The sequence below is a fragment of the Plecotus auritus genome, assembly GCF_963455305.1.
Source record: "Plecotus auritus genome assembly, chromosome: 3".
NCBI lineage: Eukaryota > Metazoa > Chordata > Mammalia > Chiroptera > Vespertilionidae > Plecotus > Plecotus auritus.
In genome coordinates, this window is record NC_137772.1 from 180853953 (window position 1) to 180877900 (window position 23948).

Consider the following 23948-nt stretch of genomic DNA (forward strand, 5'->3'; position numbering starts at 1 on the left):
AGTAAGTTAGAAGAACTTTTACATGTAAATATGTATGTATCTGTATACCTACTTTTCTATCTCATTTTATCTTCCAATAGAGTTTTAAGTAATGGGATTATTTAAAATGAATTTTATGGAACTTTTGTAGATACTTATTACAATTCAATATTTTAGATGTAATGCTAAAGATCTTTAATTCCCTGATGAATAATGTTCTTTGAATGAATTCAATTCAATTATACTAATTGTATTTTGTATAGCTTTGCAAATGTAGGAAGATTCATACAACAATACTTTAACATGTAAGTATTGGAATATTTCTCAAAGTTAAAAAATTAACTTGGAAAGGCTTCTAGATCCTGTCTTTTTTTTTTCCCTTAAAAATTCCAAGGACAAAGCCAAAAATGTGCCGCTCATCTCATTATAGTATAATATAGTACATATTGCTCCGCAGGAGTCTCAGACTCTACCCACGAGGTATTCTGGTAACCAGCTATGTAGGATCCTGTGGGAGAACTCAGAATCTACCTGTATGGATGGAAAGTTAAGAAACTCAGTTGAACTTGTATAGATTAACATTTTAATCGCTTTGAAACTTAACATTTTCAATATGGGAGTTGAATATCGTTATTCAAATTTATCTCAAAATTTTAGGGCTATGTTGAAAGTATTATGTGCCATCGACCTTGAATATGCTTTTGCCTGCTGAGAATTAGATCTTAAATGATCTCACTCTTATGATTCTGGAATGCATGGTGAAAGGATGGGTAGAGAGCATTTATGAATATGCTCAACAGTGGCGGGGGGGGGGGCTTTCCTCTTTTTCCCAGGTTCAGGTCTCTCTCTCTCTCTCTCTCTCTCTCTCTCTCTCTCTCTCTCTCTCTCTCTCTCTTTTTTTCTGGTCCATCCATATTTTTCTGTCTATGTCTATGTCTATGTCTATGTCTATGTCTATGTCTATGTCTATGTCTATGTCTATCTATCTATCTATCTATCTATCTATCTATCTATCTATCTATCATCTATCATCTATCTATCATATATTATCTATTTCTTTTCTAGTGGGCAGACACACTGGCCCTGCTGCCCTTGCCTCCTGCCAGGTGCTTGTCCTGGAGAAGTAGAGCCCTGGTCTCCCTGCTGTTTGGCAAGGGCGCGCGAGGTCCCGGAGCTGTCCAGCAGTTCCTGGCTAAGTTCTTCCTGGCTCTCTCCGCACCTGGGAAGCTCTCCAGCGCCCCGCCCCTGCATGGATCCTCCCCTCCAGGGTTCCCAGGGCTTCCTAGGTTTGCTACCCGTCTCCGCCAGTCTCCCTCTAGCGTGCTGTGGCAGCCCTCCTCTGCACGCCCCTGAGAGGGAGTCCTCTGCAGCGCCCGGGGCTGCTCGGGAACCCCGCGCAAGATCGTTCGTGGGCTTTTCTTTCCTTTGCTTAAAGGGCGGGCGAGCGTGTCTCCTTCTAGTCTTGCCTGCTGTGGCTGTTGGTCCTTTCTCTCCAGACACGCGCTGAAATCAAGGGGTAAGAGGAAAGAGCACCCATCAACTTAGCTGTCTTAGCACCTTGAATGTAGATCTTTCCATCCCGAGAGGAGGTTGGCTTTGCCCAGGTCAGCCAGGGAGTAACGGAGGAGGGTGGGAGCTGCAGACACTCTGGGACTGGCTAGACGGGTCTTGGAAACCTAGGAGCCGGGTGCGGGAGAGGGACGCACAGCGCCGGGCCTCGCCCTCGGCGGTCCCTCCCTCCTCCTCCTCTCCCCGCCTCCGAGGTCCCGCCCCGCCCTCCCCAGAGGAGCTGTCTCTCCACCGCGCGTCTTCTGTGCTCTCTCCATTGTCTCTGTCTTTACAACAGGTTTGGGCGCTGGGAAGACGGGCGGCGGGTGCGGGGCTGCCCCATGCTAGGCTTTTTTGGGGCCGCCTCCCTCCTTCTGCGTGTGCGTGCCTTCTGCTGCCTTTATTCCGGCTCAGGAGCTAATTTCCGCGCAAAGCAGCCTCCGGGCAAGTCCCCCCACCCCTCCTCCTGGGCCCCCCTCCCAGCCGGCCCGCTGCCTGGGCTCTGCGTGTGGGAATGGTGTGAGCTTGGAGGGTCCAAGTTCTTCACGTGCCAGGGGGTCCTCCCTTTTCTTTTTTAGGCAACCAAATCGTACTAATCCTACTAATCTGTAAATCCGAGGCAGCGGCAGGAGAGACAGACGCTATTTTCCCGCTTGATTCCAAGGACTGCTTCAATTTTTATTTTTATTTTTAAAGAGGGAGACGATGGACTGAGCAGATCCACACCATGGAGTCTCGGGTCTTACTGAGAACCTTCTGTTTGATCCTGGGTCTCGGAGCAGGTGAGTGGCCCCAGCGCTGGGCGGGGGGAAGGGATGGCCCCACTTGACTGGGGACAGACACCTCGCTTTTCCTCCGCCCAAAGTAGGTCTGGAGTGGGAAGCCTGGCATAGGGGGCGGCTTTGGATTTGGGTTTTTTTCTGTGCTTGTCTTGGAGACGGAAGGGCAGGTCACACCCCTAGTCCAGGGTCTGAGGGCCCTAGGGGAACTTTGCACCCAGAGGGGTTTAAAGTAGGTCAGGGAAATGGGACGGGGTGCTCCGCTATTTAAAGCTTGGCTGCTGGTCTCAGGTAAGGCTCTCCGCGTGGCCGGGAGGGAGTCGCCTCTCCCCAGTTCCCAATGTTGTTTCCCAGACGCGGTTCTTTGCTGCCCTGGAGGAAGAGGCATGCATTTTGATGGGGCTTTTTCTTTCTTTCCTCCTCCCACTTCCACTCCCACCAGTTTGGGGGCTTGGTGTGGACCCTTCCCTACAGATTGACGTCTTAACAGAGTTAGAACTTGGGGAGTCCACGACCGGAGTGCGCCAGGTCCCCGGGCTGCATAATGGGACGAAAGCCTTTCTCTTTCAAGGTATGAAGAGCTTGCTGAATCCTTGTGCAGGTTTAGTTCAGATAAGCCCAGGAGTGGCCTCACCACTCCTCTGTACCGCCTCGTGGGTGATAGGATCTGAGCGGAGATGTGGAGGGGTCAGTGTGAAATACACACACCTTCCATCTCTTTTTAAATGGCTTGGTTTTTCTCCCCTCCCGCCCCCCCTCCTCCTTACTTTGTACTCTTGCCAGTTCTAATGGATAGTGCCTTAATTACTGTACAGAAACTCCAATGGCAGATGGTAGATTTTAGAGTCTGGGGAACAATGAATTATAACACAAATGCCTCATTTGGGTAAAATTGATTTAGGTAGGAAAGAGGATAGCTTAATCGTAGTAAGACACTGCTCTCTGAAAGTTTCAGGTACAATGGTGCCTGGTTGGGAGGAATTTCTTTATGTGGGTAGCTTTCTGGAAACATACCTCCTAGTAGCTTTATCTATTGTGCATCACAAACAATATATTTGGGACAAGATTGCTCATTGGAAGATCATGATTTTTCCTTCTTCATCAATGACAAGAGACAGGGAATAATATTTCTTAACAATTACTTTGAAAATGTTTCAAATATGTGTTAATTCAAAAGTATACCGGTATCACCTTTACTTGTATACTTAGGATTTTAAAACTTTTTTTGGAGTTAAGAGGCATTGGCACAAGTGTCTACATTTAAACTGAATTTAAATGTGTCGTATAGTCAGAAGCAAATTCCAATGCATCAAGCCTCCAACTTTGATTTACTAAAGCTTTTGAACATTGCTTGATTTGTGGAAAGATGCTGTAATAAGAGTTTCTAAAAGGTGGCTAACCACATACAGAAAGATTAGTTTCAGATGGTGAAGGATAGATGAAGGCAAAGGAGAAATGGAGTTCAGTGTAACATACCTGATGGGCTGACTAAAGTGTCTTCTCCTTTCCACACCCCACCTAGATTTTTCTTTTGTGATTTTGATGCCATGCCTTCAAAAGAAGTGTAACTCATAATTACTAAAGAGTTACATATGCAAAATAAAAACACTTCAGCAAATCTGCCACCAAGAAATAGTCATAAAAAACCCTGTGTTTCTGTAGTGGTGCTATTGCCTGATACAGCCAGTAAGTGTCACCATGGACAGTAACACCAAAGCTTACAGATGAAGGAGGAGGGAGGAAATTGACATGTGTTGCATTTATTTAAAACAAGTGTACTTGTATAAGAAATAAAGATGGAATTTTTTTTTTTATTAGGGTGAGCGCACTAAATGTTTCTGTGACAAATATTTATAATAAAATTATAGTTTACTTATTTTTATTACTTAAAGGTCTTTTTTTCTTTTTCTTTCTTTCTTTCTTTTTTTCTTTTTTTTTTTTTTTTGGATTGGGGATATATTCTATCCTTAAAAAATAATGACCAAATCTAATAAAGGAAATAAAACCAAACTCTTAGAAAAATTCACAGCGAAATAGAAGTGTCATTAGGGTTAAGTTTCTTTTCCTTTTCCTTCCTTCCTTTCTTTCTTTTCTTTTTTTTATAACTCTGCTTTTCAATTCTTGTGAACACAATAGAAAGTTATTTCAGGACTGCTTATTTGTGTAACTGGGGAGCTTTACAGAAGCTAAAGCTCCTATTAACCAGAGGTGTTTAAGTGCCTTAAATTTTTTATAGGTCCTTTAAATTATATTAGTGTTCTTCATAGTTTCTTCTGAAGAGTGTCTGAGCTGTTGCAAATACAAACCTCCAGGACTGGGCATTTTATGTCCTCATGCTAGACAATTAGACAATTTCTAAGAAATAGTTTCAAGAGATCAATGTCTTTTCATGATTTATTTATTTATTTATTTTTTAATTAATCATGATTCATTTTTTAAAGGAATGTTTACTATTCATTTTTATTTAGATTGCCAGCTCTTCAAGTTTAGTATTGTATTGCAAATACATAAATCTCATGAAATATATGTTCTTTGAATTGTTCATAGTAACTATATACAGTGCACATTGATGAATTGGCTATTTTTGTTTCCTTGTTGGTACCAAGTCCAATATTTAGGGCAGCAATTTTCAACCATTTTCATTTCATGGCACCCATAAACTAATTACTAAAATTCTGCACCACACCAAAAATATATTTTTTGCTGTCCTGACAAAAAACGTAGGTATAATTTTGATTCAGTCACACCAGATGGCTATTGTTGTGTTGGCTGTTGTCTTTAAAAATTTTTTTTTTAATTTGACAATCTATGGGAAAAGAGGTGGGTGCCCCAGATTAAAAAGTTAGGTATGGTTTAAAAATTTTTGCGGCACACCAGTGTGCTCTGTGGCACACCATTTGAAAATCTCTGATTTAGAGTAAATGCCTAACAAATACTGTATATGAGATTTGAAGACATAAAATTTCATTTCCTGCCAAATGATGAACTTTATTTCATATAGCCAATCAATCAGCAAGTAGTTGCTGCTTGCCATGTTCTCAGTAGGCATGTATTCCTGATGTATTGATTATATTCTACTGATTTTTTTTTTTTAATTCTGAGATTTAGATTCTGAAATAGACAGCAGATAGACCTTTGGCCTGCTCCATAGTTACTTTGGGAAGGTCTTTTTTTCTGTAATTAGAATGTGGAAACTATTTTTAAGAAATCAGTTCTGACTCCCTCCTACTGCTTCACTGGGATTCTGTGGATTTTAGAGAGACAAAAGCTTTCAGACTCTGAAGATTTTATGGATTCAATTTATAGTGAATTGTGGGTGCTGCAGATCTTTTTGTATAGTGTGTAAAATGGCATAGCAAGAATAGTAACAAATTACAAAACCTGTGCGATGTCCTCAGATTTCAAATAAACCTATCAGATAAGTTACTTTGAGTTAGCGGATATGTTTTAAATAGGTGAAACAGAATTTGAACCATCAAATTTTTCCTGCAGTGGTGTAACTGTTTTCTTTTGTTCTTAGCTTTAAAATAATTTCAATGTGTAGTTTCCCAGTGATTTTTGCTCATTAAATATTGCTTCTCCTTTTGCCTACTTCATTATTCTCTTTAGCAATTTTTAAGATTCTTGCAATTCAGTACTTTTTGTTGTTTGTTTTTTGTTAATTCTCACCTGAGGATATTTTTTTCATTTATTTTTAGAAAGAGTGGAACGAAGGGAGGGAGGGGGAGAGAGAGAGAGGAGGTAGAGAGAAGAGAGAGAGAAACATTGATGTGAGAGAGACACATTGATTGGATGCCTTCCATACGCACCCCCACTGGGGCCAGGGATTGAACCTGTGACTCTTAGGGGCATGGGCCAATGCTCTAACCACTTATCCACACTGGCTAGGACTGTAATTCAGTACTTTTTGAAACTATAAATAATTTTTGTAAATTGTTGTGCAATATGAATCCACTATTACTTGATAGTTATACTTTATTATATATGCATTCAAAGGAAAAATATGTTCACAAGTCAACTCTTATGCCAATATATGGAAACAAGAGTGAAATTGGGCATTTGGTGGTGGGCCATTGGCAAAGGTAACTGCATTAAGGAAAGTGAAGTGACAATATTTGTCTTCAGTATAATGGTTAGTGAGCCTATGTGGATTTAGGGACAATACTCATTGTCCCCAATATAATAAAATAACACAATATCTAAGAGATACGCTCAGAAACCAGACTGACCCAAGTGGAATCTCATTTCCTGTTTTACTATGGTGAAATTACTTAATTTCTCTGAGCTTTTATCCTCAATTAAAAAATTGATGTTGTCATGTTGATTAAAGGAGTTGTGTTCATTCATCCAAATAAATTTTGTTTTATAATTACTATTCTTCTAGGTGTTAGGCATATAACAAATGAAGAAGTGAGAACTTGGTTTTCATAGTGGCTTGAAATAGTCATTACACAAACAATCACACAGATAATTTAATCACTGTTAAGACAAATGATATGAAGTAAAATTAAGGGTGTAATGGGACTCTACATTTCCATGTAGGGAGTCACAGGATCCAGTCTTTGAAGAAGGGTAATTTAAGCTGATAGCTGAAGGATAAATACGAGTAGTCTGGAGAAGGGGAACTGTGGAGATTCAGAGAGGAAGAGTAACAAAGGCAAGTGAAAGAGCATGAACAGAAATTCTGGAATTAGCATGGTGCATTTGAGAAAAAGGAAGAAATCAAGAGTAGTGGAAACATATGGGTTGTGATATGAAATGAAGCAAATGAAGAAATCAGGGACCAGGTTACATGCTAGGTCATATTTATATAGAGTAATAAAAAATTGTCATTATACAGAGATATGTTAGGGTGGGCAGAATAATGGTACCTCAAATATGTTCACATCCTAATCCTGGAAACTGGACAATATGTCATGTTACATGTCAGTGTGGAATTAAGGTTGCCCATAGGATTAAGGTTGCTAACCAGCTGACCTTAGGATAAGGCAACTATCCAGGAATATTTGGGAAGGTACCAGGTAATCACAAAGATCCTTTAAATCTGGAAGAGGAGCTAGAAGAGGGATGCAATGAGAGAATGACTACACCTGCCGTTGCTGTCTTTGAAGATAAAAGTGGGCCATAGGCCACAGAATGTGGGCAATCTGAGAAGATGGAAAAGGCAAGAAGATGGATTTCCTCTTAGAGTGTCCAGAAGGAACACAGCACTGCTGAGCACCTTGATTTTAGCCCAGTAAGATTCACTTTAAACTTCTGATCTCCAGAACTGTGAGATAAGTATGTATTGATTAAAGCAACTAAATTTGTGATGATTTGTTATAGTAGTAATAGGAAGCCAGTAAGGTTTTGGTACATGGAAATGGGGGGCAGCTATAAGAATAGTAGCTAAAAATGTGGAAGTGGCTTGGAGTTTGGACATTTGGCATAGGCTAAAAGAATTTTGCAGAGCATGATAGAAAAAGCCTATATTTTGTGAAATAGATTCTTAATAGAAAAATATGGCTATTGGTGAGGACTCAGAAGAAAATGAAGACTATGGTAGAGAAAAAAATGAAGTCACCTTAGAGAATACCTAAATTATCATGAACAGACTATTGCTAGAAATATGAACATTAAAGGCACTGCCAGTGAAGGCTCAGATAGACCTCCGGAACATGTTATTGGGAATTGCAGGAAAGGGAATCCTTGTTAGATAGTGGCAGAAAACTTAACTGAATAGTGTCTTGCAGTTATGTTGAAAGCAAACTTGTAAACAATGAGTTTAGATATTTAGCTGAGCTGATATATATGCAGAGTTTTGAAAGTTTTTTTTTTTTTTCTGCTCATGGTAAAATATGTGAGGAAAGAGATAAATTGGGGGAAGAAATGTTAAGGAACCAGAATTGATATTTGAGAAATTCTCAGCCTATCCAGATTGAAAAGATGCAAAAGTTAGAAGACTCACAGTCGGGAGACCCTGCTCTAGAGAGGAAGCTAATGGTGTAGGTGGAAATCCTTTTGCTAGTACCTCAGAAATAAGGTCACAATATTTAGTCATATACAGGGCTTTTTGAAGAAATTGAACCTGTAGCTCATAGATTACATCAAACATCTCAGCAGAAGCCAGTAATAGAGATGGATTTACCCAGGAATTATCTGTAGAGGAGCCTCTTTTTTTTTTTCTTTTAAGTGAATTTATTGGGATGGCACTGGTTAACAAAAGTATACAGGTTTCAAGTGCATAATTCTACAACACATCATTTGTACACTGTATTGTATGTTCGCCAGCCCAAGTCAAGTCTCTGTCCATCACCATTTATCCCCCACTGTGCCCTCCTCCACCTCTCCCCACACCCCCACTTCCCCTGGCAGTCACCACACTATTGTCTGTGTCCATGAGTTTTTTTCTCTCTTTTTTTGCTCAATCCCTCCCCTCAGCCTCTGACAGTTGTCATCTGTTCTCTACCTATGAGTCATGTTAGTTCATTTTGTTGATTAGATTCCACATATTAGTGAGATCGTATGGCTCTTGTCTTTCTCTGACTGGTTTATTTCACTTAGCATAATGCTCTCCAGATCCATGCTGTCGTAAAGGGTAAGACTTCCTTCTTTTTTTATTTTCTTACGGCTGAGTAGTATTCCATTTGGTAAATGTAACACAGCTTTTTTATCCACTCATTTACTGATGGGCACTTGGGCTGCTTCCAAATCTTGACTATTGTAAATAACACTGCAATGAACATAAGGGTGCATATATTCTTTCTGATTGGTGTTTTGGATTTCTTTGGATAAATTCCCAGAAGTGGAATTGCTGGGTTATAAGGCATTTCCATTTTTAAATTTTTGAAGTAACCCCATACTGCTTTCCACAGTGCTTGTACCAATCTGCATTCTCTCCAACAGTGCATGAGTGTTCGCTTTTCTCCACATCCTCATCAGCACTTGTTTGTTGATTTATTGATGGTAGTCATTCTGACAGAGAGGCTCTTTTTTAATGGAGTAAATCTCCATGACACACGTGGGAGACCCACAAAGTTCTTGAGAATATTATATCAGCAGAAACACTCCTGGCTCTTCCAGAAAGGGGAAATGAGAGGGTGTAATAAAAAAAGGTTGTTAGATTCTAAAAATTCTACAAGCAAGAAACAGGGTGATTTAAGTACTTTACTTCAAGCTTGTATCATCTGTACTAAAAAATAACATTGACTCAGAGGGCAGAACTGAGAATCCAGAAGCAGAGCTAAGAGCCCAGAAGGTGGAGGCAAGAATCACAGAAGATTATTCCTGGACTTTGAAACCAAATGCAATTTTCCTGGCTGGTTTTCAAAATTGCATCGGTCCAGTGTTTAATTTTTCTAACTTCTATTTTTTCCCTTTTTAAATGACAATGTCTATAACTTATCCTATATCTATCCCACCATTCTATTTTGGGGGAAGATAACTTGTTTCTTGAGTTTCATAGAAAGGAATTGTGCCTCAGAAGGGATTATACCCAAAGCCTTATTTATACCCAATTTAGATGATGAAATTTGGGCCTTTTGAATTGTTAAGAACTTAGACCAGATTTAAACTTCGAGTTGATATCTAATGGGTTGAGACTTCTGGGGACTTGGATAGAGTGAATGTATTTTGCATGTGGGAAAGAAGTGAATCTTTGGGGGTAAAGGGGTAGACTGGTAGGCAGAACCTATAAATATGTTATGTGCCAAGGGTGGGATGAAGGTTGCAGAAGAAATTGAGTTTGTTCATCAGTTGACTTTTTAAAATATGGAGATTATCCTGGATTATCTAGATGGGGCCCATGTAATTACAGGGTCCTTTAAATATGGAGGAGGGAGGTAGAAGAGTCAGTGTCAGTGTGATACAATGAGATACAATGAGAAAGACTAGACTGGTCATTCTGACTTTGAAATTTGAAGGTGGTCATGAGCCAAGGAATGTAGGCAGCCTCTAGAAGCTATAAAAAGCAAGAAAATAGATTTTGCCCTAGTACCTCCAGAAGGGACACAGCCTTACAGTCATCTAGATTTTAGCCTAATGATATTAATTTCAAACTTCTGACCTCCAGTATTGCAAGACAATAAATTTATGTTGATTTAGCCATTAAGTTTGTGTGATTTGTTATAGCAGCAATAGGTAACTAGTATATATGTTAAACATTAATATTCATTTGTTTGTAACTGAATTAAACTTTTTTTTTTTTTAGTCCTCCACAACTATTTATGAGAGTGTATTTGTAGAGTGGTTAGAAACTTGAACTACTGAATTAAAGTTATCCTAGTCATTTGCGGCTTACAATGGTTTCTTTCACGTAAAGTCAGAAACTTCATACTAAATTCTGAGTCTTTAAGGGATTCTCGTCATCATTTAACTATGAGCTCATGCTGAGAACAAATAGAGTATAATCAACTGCTGGGTCTTTTTATTAAATTCCTGTTTCAAAAATATAACCCCCATCCCAAAGGTTAATCCAGAGGTTAGAAGCGGAAAAATTAGAAAGCATGAATATTTTGAAAGTAGAATGGATAGCACTTACTAGTAACTTGGTGATTGGCACCCAGTGAGTGTGGTAGTCATAAATATGGACAGAGGCAAGCATAACTAGAAGTCTCCTGTCAGAAGTGTCAGGGCCCTGGTCGGGTAGCTCAGTTGGTTGGAGTGTTGTCTCGATTCTCTAAGGTTGTGGGTTCAATCTCTGGTTGGAGCACTTACAAGAAGCAACCAATGAATGCATAAATAAGTGGAACAACAAATGATGTTTCTCTCTCTCTCTCTCTCTCTCAAATCAATATAGTTTTTAAAAAAAGTGCCAGCGATCGTTGCAGGATGCCAACTAGGCTTGATTTGGGAGGAGCTGGAGCAATATTGATGGGCTTTGTTAAGTCATGGCTGAGGTGCACCCTGGGTAGCAGCTGTAATGAAGGACCCGTGCCTTTCTTTGGCTTTATCTCCCCCTCTGCCCCTACTCCAGCTCATTCTCCTCATGCTTGTCCCAGAACTCATTCTTGCAGACATCTATTCTTTTTCCCATTCTCGTTATTATTTGTCCATAATTTAATACCTGCTAACTGATAACTTAGGTATTAGACATTAAGGCATTATGGTGTGATATTTCCTGTTGATTTTACTTCAATTTATCAAGTATTTGTTACACTGCTTCTGTGTGTAAGGATGGGATCCAAAGGGTAATGGAAGAAGGAAGATATTTACATAAATTATTACAGGGGTAAAAAAGAACCCAAAATTTGGGATTTTATCTTAAAGAGTGAAACTAGAAACTATGAAAATTATATGTCCTAGTCTATAGATGACAAAATGTAGGTAATCATCTAACTATGAGCTAATTATAAGAAGAAATAGGGTAAAATCAAGTGCTGGGTATTTTTGTTTGTTTTTGCAAAAATACCTGAGAACTCTCTCTCTTAACCCTTCCATATGAAATCATTGTTTTGAGATATTTATAATTCTTGTAAAATTTTTAACTTTTTATGTTTAAAATTTATGTACCTGTGTTAGATCATCGTAAGTTAGTGTCTTTGTGTTTCTCTTATAATTTGAGCACTTCTCTTATAATGATTTTATTGGCTTCATGAAAATGTTTGTCTTTCGCTGGGATTCATTTAAAATTTACATTGAAGAGACAGATGCCAGTCTATGTAGAAACTCATTTTTTAAGCAAACAGTTTGTTAGTGGATATATTTTTAATGGTAACTTTTGCTTCACTGAATAAACTCATATTCATTGAAACTCAAATATTGACCACTGTAATTAAAAAGAATTAGGGAGAGAGATGCTGGGAAAAAATGATGGAGCACGACTCTTCCCTTTCTCATTTGGCCAGCTTCCAGGATCTGGGCACTTGGCCAGATATACTTTGAGTTGTTCTTGATGGCACCTCTGCTAACAGTCTTCATTCTGGGGAAGGCATGGGGAACCTTGGGTCTCTCCCTACAAAGGGAAGCGTTAGAATGAGGACAGTAAATCATTGCTCGAAAGGTCACTCTCTACAGATGTAGACAAAGGGAAATAAATGATGGAGGTAATTCTAAGTTTATATTGATGTGCAGTAATAGTTAGGAGTGTGGACTTCAGAATGAGACATCTTGGGTTCAGATCTTGTCTCCTTTGTTCACTAGTTGTGTGAACTTGATGTTGTTACTGATCTCCCCTTCAGTTGAGAAAACAACAGTATTGCTTCTTAGGGTTGATTTGTAGATTACATGAATAAAACTGCCTAACATTTACTAAACATTTAATATATTTTAAATATTGCTTTTATTTTGGAATTAGCACCAGGTCATGCCCACTTGCATTTTTGGGGGGGCTCCCCAGTAGAAATGCTGTTTTTTTTTTTTTGAGAAGCAAAGGTAAGATAACTTTCATGTGACAAGGGGAGGACAGGTGAGGGTAAACTGGAGCACGGGAGAAACTGGCCCTGAAGCATCTTCTGTTCTATTTTTGCTGTTTTGGTTTTGTTGGGAAGAAGAGGATATTCGGATTTGGGTAGAGAAGGAAGAGAATGAGTGGCCAATTTGGAGAGGAAGGAGTACAATCTGCCCTTCTATCACAGTTTCAGAAGTGGGGAGGAGCAGAGAGAAAAGGAACAACAGGAAATTTGGCGTGTAGCTCCTCTGTAGTCACCCAACACATTACTTTTCAAGCATATTAAAATTTACCTTAGGTTTTGAGTATATGTTACCGGGAGAAATGTTAGAAATTTTGAGAAGCAAACAACACAGTTGATGTACCTGTCAGAGCGATCTTGGCATTCTTGGCAAGGTATTGGTGTGGTCTGTTGGTGGGAGCTCGCAGTGGAGGGTAGGATTTCTGGGAAACTTGCATGGTGGTTAAGGGCCAGTGCAATGTTCACAGAACCATTGGGGTGGTCCTGTGAGCCCTTTCTGAATTGGACTCACTTTCCCTACATTTCCTGCTACTTCTTTGGCTCCTTTTCTTGAGTGTCTTGCTGACATTATTGTTTATTTCTGCAGTCCAATGTCCCTCTGTTAATTTTTATGCAAGTGGCACCTGGGCCTCTGGTTTTTAAGTGATTTACTGTCTTGCCTCCTTCTGAGACTGTCAGTTCTCTAGGGAAAGGATCATGCTCTGTATTTTCCTGACAACTACCAGCTCCCTGCCAGCTACCTTCTCTGGGTTCTTCCTGGTTCTTTTTACTGATGAGCTTTTCCATGTCATTCAGGACTCAGCTAAGATAACACTTTGACTACAAATCTTTCCTTTGTTGGAATTATTGTTGCTTTCTCTTTGCTCTCTTAGCATCCTCTATTAAAACAACCACCTCACTGTATCATGGGTAATCCTATCTAATAAAAGAGTAATATGCAAATTAACCATCACTCTGCTATACCCACAAGCCACGCCCACCAGCCAATCAGGAGTGGATATGCAAATAAACCCAACCAAGATGGCTACAGCCACAGAGAGCAGGAGGAAGGCTTGCGTTTCCCTGGCAATGGAGGAAGCCAAGCTTTCCACCTGCCCTTGCCGGCCTAGGCCTCCACTCAAGGCTACAAAGTTTCAATGACAGAAGATACATAAACCCAAACAGAAATGGCGGCAGCCATGGAGCTGGAAAGAGCAGGAGGCTAGGGTAGCCCCCCGCGATGGAGGAAGCCAAGCTTTCCACACACCTTGGCCGGCCCAGGCCTCTGCTTAAGGCTACAAAGTTTCAATTATAGAAGATACATAAATCCCCCCAAAAATGGCTGCCGCCACGGAGCAAGCAGAAGGCTTGGCTCCGCTCCAGGCTACAAAGTTTCAATTGTAGAAGATAAATAAACCCCAGATACCAGGGCCTCTGCTTGGGTCACTGGGGGCATGGCCAGCCTGCAAACTACCACAGGCCCCTTGCCCAGGCCGCCCCACACCCCAAGGGAACCCCCACCCTGATCCGGGACACCCTTCAGGGCAAACCAGCTGGCCCCCACCCATGCACCAGGCTTCTATCCTATCTAATAAAAGAGTAATATGCAGATTGACCATCACTCCAACACACAAGATGGCTGCCCCCATGTGGACACAAGATGGCCACCACAAGATGGCTAGCAAGGGAGGGAAGTTGGGAGGGACCAGCCTGCAAGGGAGGGCAGTTGGGGCCGATCACGCCTGCAGGGGAGGGCAGTTAGGGGTGACCAAGCGGGCAGAGGAGGGAAGTTGGGGGCGACCAGGCCTGCAGGGAAAGGCAGTTGGGAGGGACCCAGGCCTGCAGGGGAGAGCAGTTGGGGGTGACCAGGCCTGTAGGGGAGGGCAGTTAGGGTTCACCAGGCCTGCAGGGGAGGGCAGTTAGAGGTGACCAGGCCTGCAGGGGAGGGCAGTTAGGGGCAAACAGGCTGGCAGGGGAGTGGTTAGGGGGTGATCAGGCTGGCAGGCAGAAGCGGTTAGGGGCAATCAGGAAGGCAGGCCGGTGAGCAGTTGGGAGCCAGCAGTCCTGGATTGTGAGAGGGATGTCCGACTGCCCGTTTAAACCCGATCCCACCAAGATTGGGCTTAAACGGGCAGTTGGACATCCCTCAAGGGGTCCCAGATTGGAGAGGGTGCAGGCTGGGCTGAGGGACAACCCCTCCCCTGTGCACGAATTTCGTGCACCGGGCCTCTAGTCCTATAAATAAAAGGCTAATATGCAAATCGATCGAGCGGCAGAACGCCCGGTCATTATGATGCACACTGAACACCTGGGGCAGATGCTCATCACAGGAGCTGCCCCCTGGTGGTCAGTGTGTTCGCACAGGGGGAGCACTACTCAGCCAGAAGCTGGGCTCATGACTGGCAAGTGCAGCTGTGGTGGTGGGAGAGTCCACGGCAACACTAAGGATGTCCGACTGCCAGTGGGACATTGCCCAAGCCTCTCAGACTGCAAGAGGGCACAGGCCGGGCTGAGGGACCCACGCCCCCCAAGTGTATGAATTTCATGCACCGGGCCTCTAGTTTTTATATAAAAACTCTGACCACCTTTCTTTTTCTTGCTGCTACTTCTCTGGTCCAAGCCACCGCCATCTTTCATCTGGATTACTGCATTAGCCTCCTGTGTGGTCTTCCTGCTTATGCTCTTGCTTCCATGTAGGGGAATATATATTTTTAAAAATCTTTTTTTTTATTGATTTCAGAGGGGAAGGGAGAGGGAGAGAGAGATGAAAACATCAATGATGAGAGAGAATCATTGGTTGGCTGCCTCCTGCATGTCCCCTACTGGAAATTGAGCCCGCAATCTGGACAAATGCCCTGACCAGGAATCTAACTGTGACCTCCTGGTTCATAGGTTGAAGCTCAACCACTGAGCCATGCTGGCTGGGTCATGGAGCTGGAGTCTATTTCTAACATAGTTGTCAGAGCCCTTTCAAAATGTAATCTACACTAATAAAAGAGAAACATGCAAATTGACCATCACTTTGTGATGCCTACCAGCCAGTCAGGAGTGAGTATGCAAATAAACCCAATAAAGATGGAGGTGGCCCTGACCCCCAGCCACTTGGGGCCTCTGGGCAGCACGCATGCAGTTGTGGAGCGGCCAGGTGGGGCGGGACACCTGCTATGACGGGGAGGGCAGGGGGTGGGGGGAGCTACAGGAGCTGCGCTCCGGCTGGAGCTAAGACTCTGGCCAGAGCAAAGACGGAAGGCAGCAGCCAGAGCGAAGGCCTGGGTCCTGGGTGCCGGAGGAAAACCAGTGCCAGCAGCCCGGGGAAGGAAGGCCTATTGCACAAATCTTCATGCAATGGGCCTCTAGAGCAGCCGTGGGCAAACTACGGCCTGCGGGCCAGATCCGGCCCGTTCGGCTGTTCTATCCGGCCCGCGGAGCCAAAAGAGCGGAGGGTTCTCTTGCTCTCCCCTCCGCTCCTTTACTTTGAATTTATATTAGTTCACACAAACACTCCATCCATGCTTTTGTTCCGGCCCTCTGGTCCAGTTTAAGAACCCATTGTGGCCCTCGAGTCAAAAAGTTTGCCCACCCCTGCTCTAGAGTGTGTATGTGTGTGTGTGTGTGTGTGTATATATATATATATATATATGTATATATATATATATATATATATATATATATTGATTTACTGCTTTGTCTCAAACATTCAGTGATTGCCTATTTCACACAAAATAAAAGTTCTTTTATGCCTGTGTGAACAGTCCCACTGTCACTGCAGTATTTTTTCTGGCCTAATCTGTCTTCTCTCTCTTGCTCACTTTGCTTTAACTCCAGGGGTGTCTTTGCTGTTCCTCAAACAGACAAGGCCCTTTCCTGCCTCAGGGCTTTTGCCCTTTTTGCTCTTCCTGGGACGCTCCTTCTCCAGAATCTGTGTTTTCCTCCCTCCTTCCTTTAAGTGTTTATTCCTGTATCAATGTTTTTCTTGAAGGCTATTCTGACCACTGAATAAACTTCAACTTGTCTTCCACCCCACAAGTATTTTTGTTACCCCTTATTCTTATCTGTTAGTTTCTAGGATATTTATCATCTAACATGCTTGTTGCTAAATTCATATTTAGCATATAAACTCACTTATTTATTATTTCAATTGTTTATTATCCGTCTCCCCTGCTAGAAAGTAAGCTCCCTGAGGGCCGGGTTTTTTTGAATGTTTTCTTCACTGATATCTAACACAAGTGTCTAGCAGTAGTAGAACTTCATAACTGTTGTCACGTGAATATATTTGTCTTGCTGACTAGATCGTGGTCTCCCTGAGGCCTGGGACTCTGCCTTGTTCCTTCCTGTGACTCCTGGCCTGTCATGGTGGCACACATGGAATGCTTTGGTAAGCCATCAGTGAGTGGATGTTTGTGGCACTGAACTGAGTCCATTTATTCATGGCAAATCTGACTTTGGTTTGGTAACATTATTATGTTTTATATTTATATAACTTTAACAAAGGCAGAAGAGCTCTTCTTTTACATCAAAACACTTCCTTCTTTCTCTAGTCGTGAGAAGAAGTAGGAGGATTGAGAGGCACTGGAGGAAAGGTAGTTCTGTTTAACTTAGTGCTCTGAGTTATTCTAAGAGGGCTCTTCCCCACCCGAGGTGAAGTGGGCCCCCGAGGGAACAGAGCATGTAGAAAACCTGGACACCTGAATGCTTGTCGACATTGAGAATGTAAAGTTTTGTGAATTCGATACTCACATTCATATGAAAGTACTGAGAAACATTTCAAGGCCAAATAAGGATTAATTTGGATTATTTATGCTATGGCACTTCTCCACAATACAAATAAATGAAACAAACAGGAGTGGATCCAGAGGACAGAGACCCGGGAGTGAAAAGTTTTCAAAACCATGTCAGATGAGGGAAGGTTGTTAGAGCTTGGAATGTTTAGCCTGGAGAATAAAAGACATCAGAGATGTGACCATTATTATTTTTTAATATTGGGAGGACAGTCATGTACAGGGGGACTTAGATTTATTTTGTGTCGTTCTGGAGCAGTGATTCCCAAATGTCAGCCTGGTGATCAGTGGTTTATTTGCTTATTAAAAAAAATTTTTTTTTCGGTCAGTGGCTTATTAACTGCTTTTTTTTTTTTTTAAACTGCCTTCTTAAAAACACTTCCTGGCCCTCCTAAACTAATTAAAGCAGAATTTCTGGGGGTGAATTCTAGGAATCTATATTTTGAAATTTTTTCTTGAGTGTCTAATGTCCAGCTGTTTGTAAACCATTGTCTAGAACTCAGCTGTCCAATAGCTACTAGCAATGTGTGGCCACCGAATACTTGCAATGTGCCTAGCACAAATTGAGATGCAATGGAAGAATAAAAAATACATATGGAGCTCCAAAGACAGTATAAAAATGTAAAATACCTATATTTTTATGTTGACTATATGTTGAAATAATATTTTGGATATACTTAGTCTGATAGATATATTATTAAAATTAAAATCACCTGCTTCTTTTACCTTTTTTAATGTGGCTGGTAGAAACTTAAAATTACTTATGTGACTCACCTTTGTGGCTCTCCTACTTTTACTGGACAGCAAAACTAGGATCTGTACAGAAAGTTAGGAAGAGGCAAATTTTGAATCAATGTAAGAAAAACATTTTCAACAAATAAAGTTTTTCAAAATGAAGTGGCTTACTTTATTTTTTTTTTTTGGAAACACTGCTTTATTTATTTTTTGTTAATCCTCACTCGAGGATATTTTTTCCATTGATTTTTAGGAAGAATGGAAGGGAGGGGGAGAGACAGAGAAACATTGATGCGAGAGTTGCCAACTGAGTTATGTGCCCTTGACTGGAATAGAACCTGGAAGCCTTCAGTCTGCAGGCCAATGCTCTACCCATTGAGCCAAACTGGCTAGGGATTAAGTGGCTTGCTTTAAGGAGTATCCATACTGAGTTCATCCATCCATCCATCCATCCATCCATCCATCCATCCATCCATCCATCTGTCCATCCATCCATCCAATAGACATGTTTCTAATAATATTCAAATAGAGATAAAATGATCTTATTTCAGGGAAAATGTTTCAATGGGTTGGGGATGGGAATGAGACTGAATGATTTCTAAGTTCACTCTAGTTCAGTGGTGGGCAAACTTTTTGACTCGAGGGCCACAATGGGTTCTTAAACTGGACCGGAGGGCCGGAACAAAAGCATGGATGGAGTGTTTGTGTGAACTAATATAAATTCAAAGTAAACATCATTACATAAAAGTGTACGGTCTTTTTTTTATTATTTCAATAGTTTTATTGATTTCAAACATTTTAACAAGAAGAATGTAAACACTAATTATTATAATTTGAAACTTCAAAAAATAGAGGAATCATAGCACAATAACATACCTTATATTGAAGATGGCAAAGGCAAAATAAAATTGCCTAACAAAGGAAAGGTACAAAAGCCTTTCAAATTAAACTTAAATATAATAAAATAATTTAAAACTAAAACAAATAGAAAAGAACAAAATGTGTAAACAGTAAATTAAACATTTTCTTTAGTGCAACTTCCAAATTATGCCCGGGACGTAGATGTAGATGGCAATGTAGACTGGGTTGAAAGGTTTTTGGTCTTTAAAACATCAACTTCAGTGGGAACAGTGTTGTTGGTCTCCTTTTTAGCTAATGCTCTGATACTGTGCTCTCCAGGGGCGTGTCTCCCTACATCACCATGATAACATGTCTACGCATTCCCAGGGTGATGTCGGGGGACGCGTCTGTGGGCATTACAAGGAGCCTCTGGAAGATTGAAAGGTTGTTCCTTCTACTGAATGGGCGGATATAAATCCGCCCACTCAGAAGAAGGAGCTGCGGCCGTGTTTCCCGATGTTGCCATGTTAACACTGCTGCTGGTGAAGGAGCGGAGGGGAGAGCAAGAGAACCCTCTGCTCTTTCGGCTCCGTGGGCCAGATAGAACAGCCGAACGGGCCAGATCTGGCCCGCGGGCCATAGTTTGCCCAGGGCTGCTCTAGTTCCAACTTAAAGTAAATTATTGTCTTCTCATTTAATTAGTTTTTCTTTTTATTGCAACCTTTGTTGTCAGAGCATCTTCTTTTTCATCTATTTGACAATCCTTAATATTCTTTTCAAAACAGTTTTTTTCAAAGCATCTTGGAATGCCCTAGTACTGCTGTGCTATGCATTGTGTATCACTTTTATAAATACTCATTCTTAATGGTAGTGATCCACTTTATTTCTTCCATACGCTGCTGTTTTAGTGTTTAATCTATTTTGCTTATCTATTTAAGTGGCAAATCCCGTAGGCAAGCACTATGTCTGACTATGTTCTTGCAGTCTAACACACTGTACTGATGGACCATTAAGTGTCCCAGATAGAGTGCCAAACAGATAAGTATTTCAGAGTGGAACATATTTTTAGAATTTATTCAAATTTCCAGGAGTAATTGGTAGCTGAACATCCTCACTATGAGATGTGTGTGTTGACATATACTTGTAACTGAGCAGAGTTTTTCCTGGAGACTGACAGATTGTTAAAAGGAAAATAAAAAGGCTTATAAACATGGTTGCTCTATTCTACCAATGAGATGAAGGGCTCCTAGGAACTGAATGTTGAACCTGCATGTTTCCCAGGAGCCTCTCAACTTTATTTGGAGGAGGACATGTTGTTTACTGATACACTTTGTTGTATTCTTACTATATTTTAACAAATTTATAATTACATTAGATCCTTAAGCAATGTTGGGCGTGCCCTCCCCACCCCCGTAGTAAAAAAAAATCTGCATATAACTTTTGACTCCCTCATCACTGTCTGTGGACCCTCATCCTTTGGTATTTGCAGGGGATTGGTTCCAAGACACCTGAGGATACCAAAGTCTTTGGATGCTCAAATCCCTAATATAAAAATGGCGTAGAACAATGTGTACAGTCAATCAGGCCTCCACATTTGAAAAGTCCCAAACTTGGATGTGAAAATGTCATGCTGTATATTTATTGAAAAAACAATCAGTATTAAGTGGACCTCCATAGGGTGAATTGTATACTATAAAAATAGATTAATTTTAAAGTGTATGAGTACTCCAGAGAGGAAGCTTATATTATGACTAGAGGCCTGGTGCACGAAATTGTGCACTCAGCGGGGGGAGGGGGTGTCCCTCAGCCCAGCCTGCGCCCTCTCTTGCTGTCCGGGAGCCCTTGAGGGATGTCCAACTGATGGCTTAGGCCCACTCCCTGGGGAGCAGGACTAAGACGTCAGTCTGACATCCTTAGCGCTGCCACGGAGGCAGAAGAGGCTCCCGCCACCGCTGCTGCAGTTGCCAGCCGTGAGCCTGGCTCAGGGCTTCTGGCTGAGCAGTGCTCCCCCTGTGGGAGCGCATTTACCACCAGGGGGCAGTCCTGTGTTGAGCGTCTGCCCCCTGGTGGTCAGTGCGCATCATAATGACCGGTTGTTCCACCGTTTGGTAGATTTGCATATTAGCCTTTTATTATATAGGATATCATGCATGTTTTTTCCTCTGAGACTGATTTTCAAAAATTTTGTTGAAATGTAATTATTAGGATTATTGCTTTTGTTCACACTTTCTATCCCCTGATGTTCAGAGTGAATTTATATAGCATACCTAATAGATAATTGAATTCAAGCATCTTAGGAAAGCACTGTGACTCTAAGCTTTGTGTTTTTGCCTTTCAATTGAAAACAGAGGGATTTTTCATTATACAGGAAGAAACATCATATCCCAAATAAAAGGGATAAATGCTTTAAAATGTGTAAAGGAGGGATTGTTGAATCCAAATTTAATTCCAAAGAATCCAGACTTGGGCTTGTCTAGGCTTTTAGTTCCCTTAATGTCTTATTATTATTATGCAAGAAAACTCATAGAAATGACTTTACCAAATTTCTTTAACTTAAAATTCAAGGGTCAGAAATTGGGACTAATTTTAATTAGACTTAGTATTTCTAAATCAAATCTGGGTTGACTTTACCATATTTCTTACCAAATCCTTTCTGAAATTTGTCACTAATTTCCATGTTAAAAAATAATCCTAAAGAGATTTAAGTTATGTTGTTTAATAAGACTATCATGTTATGGGTTAAAATCAAGAATTATTTGAAGTTGAAATGAACTGGATATAAGAACTTGAGTTGGAGTATGAAGTTACAGTGTGAGATTTTACAAGAAATGAGATCTGTAAAGGGAAAGAAAAGAACCAAGAATGGATGTGTATTTATTTCCATTAACCTTGAAAAGACCAAGACCCTGATGCAGAGGTCAATTATTAAAAAATTGCTACATAATTTTTCATTATCCTTATCATAGATGCCTCTCTACAACAAAGCATCTCAGAGTACATTTTCATCCCTTTGCTGAGGTGGCTCCAATTTTTAATAATTGGGTTGCATTTCCAGTGAAAATAGTATAATTTAAATTGTTCTTTGATAACAGATTTCCAAATTAGAATATGTTTCAGAGACGAATGGGGGGAAAAAATGAATGTTCCTTCCATGCACCATTGACCAGGAAACTGTCGAGTGGGGAGAACCTACCTATTTAATGGATGATTATTTTTGGTCAGCAAATTAATAAAGTCAGGGCAAAGTGGGAAAAGCCCAGTTAGGCTGTGGAAACATGCATGTTCAGTCTTGTTTCCAAAACTTTCTGGGACTGATGTTAATTACACAGGCATCAGACAAAGCAGGGTTTTAAGCAAACGCTATCCTAGCTGCCTCCTGAAGAAACTAGAGGGGATGTTTACGCTGTTGTCAGGTGTGTGTAACAAAGCTTTTCTCTCGTGGGAAAAACACAGAGCAGAGGTGCCAATGCAGAACTACCTCATTTTAAACTTTCTGTAGTTCATGTATAGGCAGGTAATAAGTGTGTGCTACTGGCAGATATTGGAGGATTCATTTCCTTTCCACACTATCTTAATAGAAGAAGTAGGCAAGGGAAATATAACTTGTTAAAAATTTTTTCAACAGTATATGCTGAGATATGATTCAACAGAAGAGAATTTTCCAATCATTAAAATGAGATATAGAATTTCGGGGAAAAGCCACCCCATTAAAACAAAAAAAGGTAAATCCAATGCTCTGTTGATATTGATAGACAGTGAATACATTTATATTTTAATGAATTAAATGGAGAGGTCTCATTGTTAAATCTATAAAAATAGGAGGGAAGGCAATGGGAAATAGGAAATAAATGTTCCAAGTTCTTGCTGCAGAGAGGCTTGCTTTTAATTTGAGAAAGTAAAATGGAATCTATTTACAAACGAAAGATAAATGGTTTTCAAGGGCAAAAATCTGTCCTTGAGGCATTGTAGGTATTGAGGAAGAACGAGATACGGCCTCAGATGCCACAAAGCAGATTCAGCTGTCAGCCTGTGATGCATGAAAAGACCGGGTACTGCTGGCTCTGGAACAGGGCCTCGCTGCTGCAGATTGCTGCCAACATTTGGAACTGAAATAGGCCATTTTGCGCATGGCGCATCATCCCTCTGTAGGAGGAGTGGGGTTTATAATAAATGTTAGTCAGCCACTATTTCCTCCTCCAGATAGATCCATTATGCTTTTCTTTTCTTTTGTTATTTTTGCATTTTGATTTTGAAAGCACTCCCATATTTGAAGCTATAGTTTGTGTCTGTCTATAGCTATACCTGTAAACCAACAAATTACTGGCAAAAAAGTGAAAATGACAGGAAAGCCATAAGCAGGATGCTAAGAAAGGTTGAAAAAAGATAATACTTGACTTCATCTCTATTATTCTGTTTAGTATTATCAGGTACTAGCAGTGGTTGGTTATGTCGTTTTTGTATGTACAAATCTTGTTATTGACATGCAAAGAATCCAAATTTGGTCTTGTCTGAAGTTTTAGTTCATTTCATGTTTCACTTTTATTCTGAAAGAAAACATATAGAAATGCCTTTACTAAATCTCTTACTAAATCCTTCCTGAAATGCACCATTAATATTTATTTATGATTGTGAATTCCTCACTCCTCTCGGTTTATTGTGGTGGGTGGTGGTGGATGAGTTTGGGATACTGACCCAATCAGATATCGTTTACTATTTCCAGGATAGCATTGTGCGAACCAGATGGCTACAGGTATTTCTACTATAAACAATAGTGTTTAGGGATCTCTTGTTGATTCTTTGAATAAAAAAAATAAGTCTTGAGAAAGTACTTGATGACTGCAATAAGGATACTATTCTAGCCTAATTTTACTATCTAATAAAAGGGTAATATGCAAATTAACCATCACTCCGTCACAAAGATG

At 40.7% G+C, this 23948-nt stretch overlaps 1 protein-coding gene across 7 annotated transcripts in view; it reads left to right on the plus strand.

Moving 5' to 3' along the window:
* Positions 1 to 1244: 1244 nt before the first annotated feature.
* NELL2 (neural EGFL like 2) overlaps positions 1245 to 23948 on the plus strand; it is a 331262-nt gene continuing 308558 nt past the window's right edge. For 2 of the 7 annotated variants that reach the window (XM_080662290.1, XM_080662294.1), the window contains exons 1-3: positions 1245 to 1495; positions 2224 to 2309; positions 2749 to 2877. In XM_080662290.1, the coding sequence (XP_080518416.1) occupies positions 2255 to 2309; positions 2749 to 2877 (184 nt within the window). In that variant the 5' untranslated portion in view covers positions 1245 to 1495; positions 2224 to 2254. Of the gene's footprint in view, positions 1496 to 1745; positions 1972 to 2015; positions 2310 to 2748; positions 2878 to 23948 lie in introns of those variants that run through there. The other 5 variants (XM_080662296.1, XM_080662293.1, XM_080662292.1 and 2 more) reach the window with 4 other exon arrangements.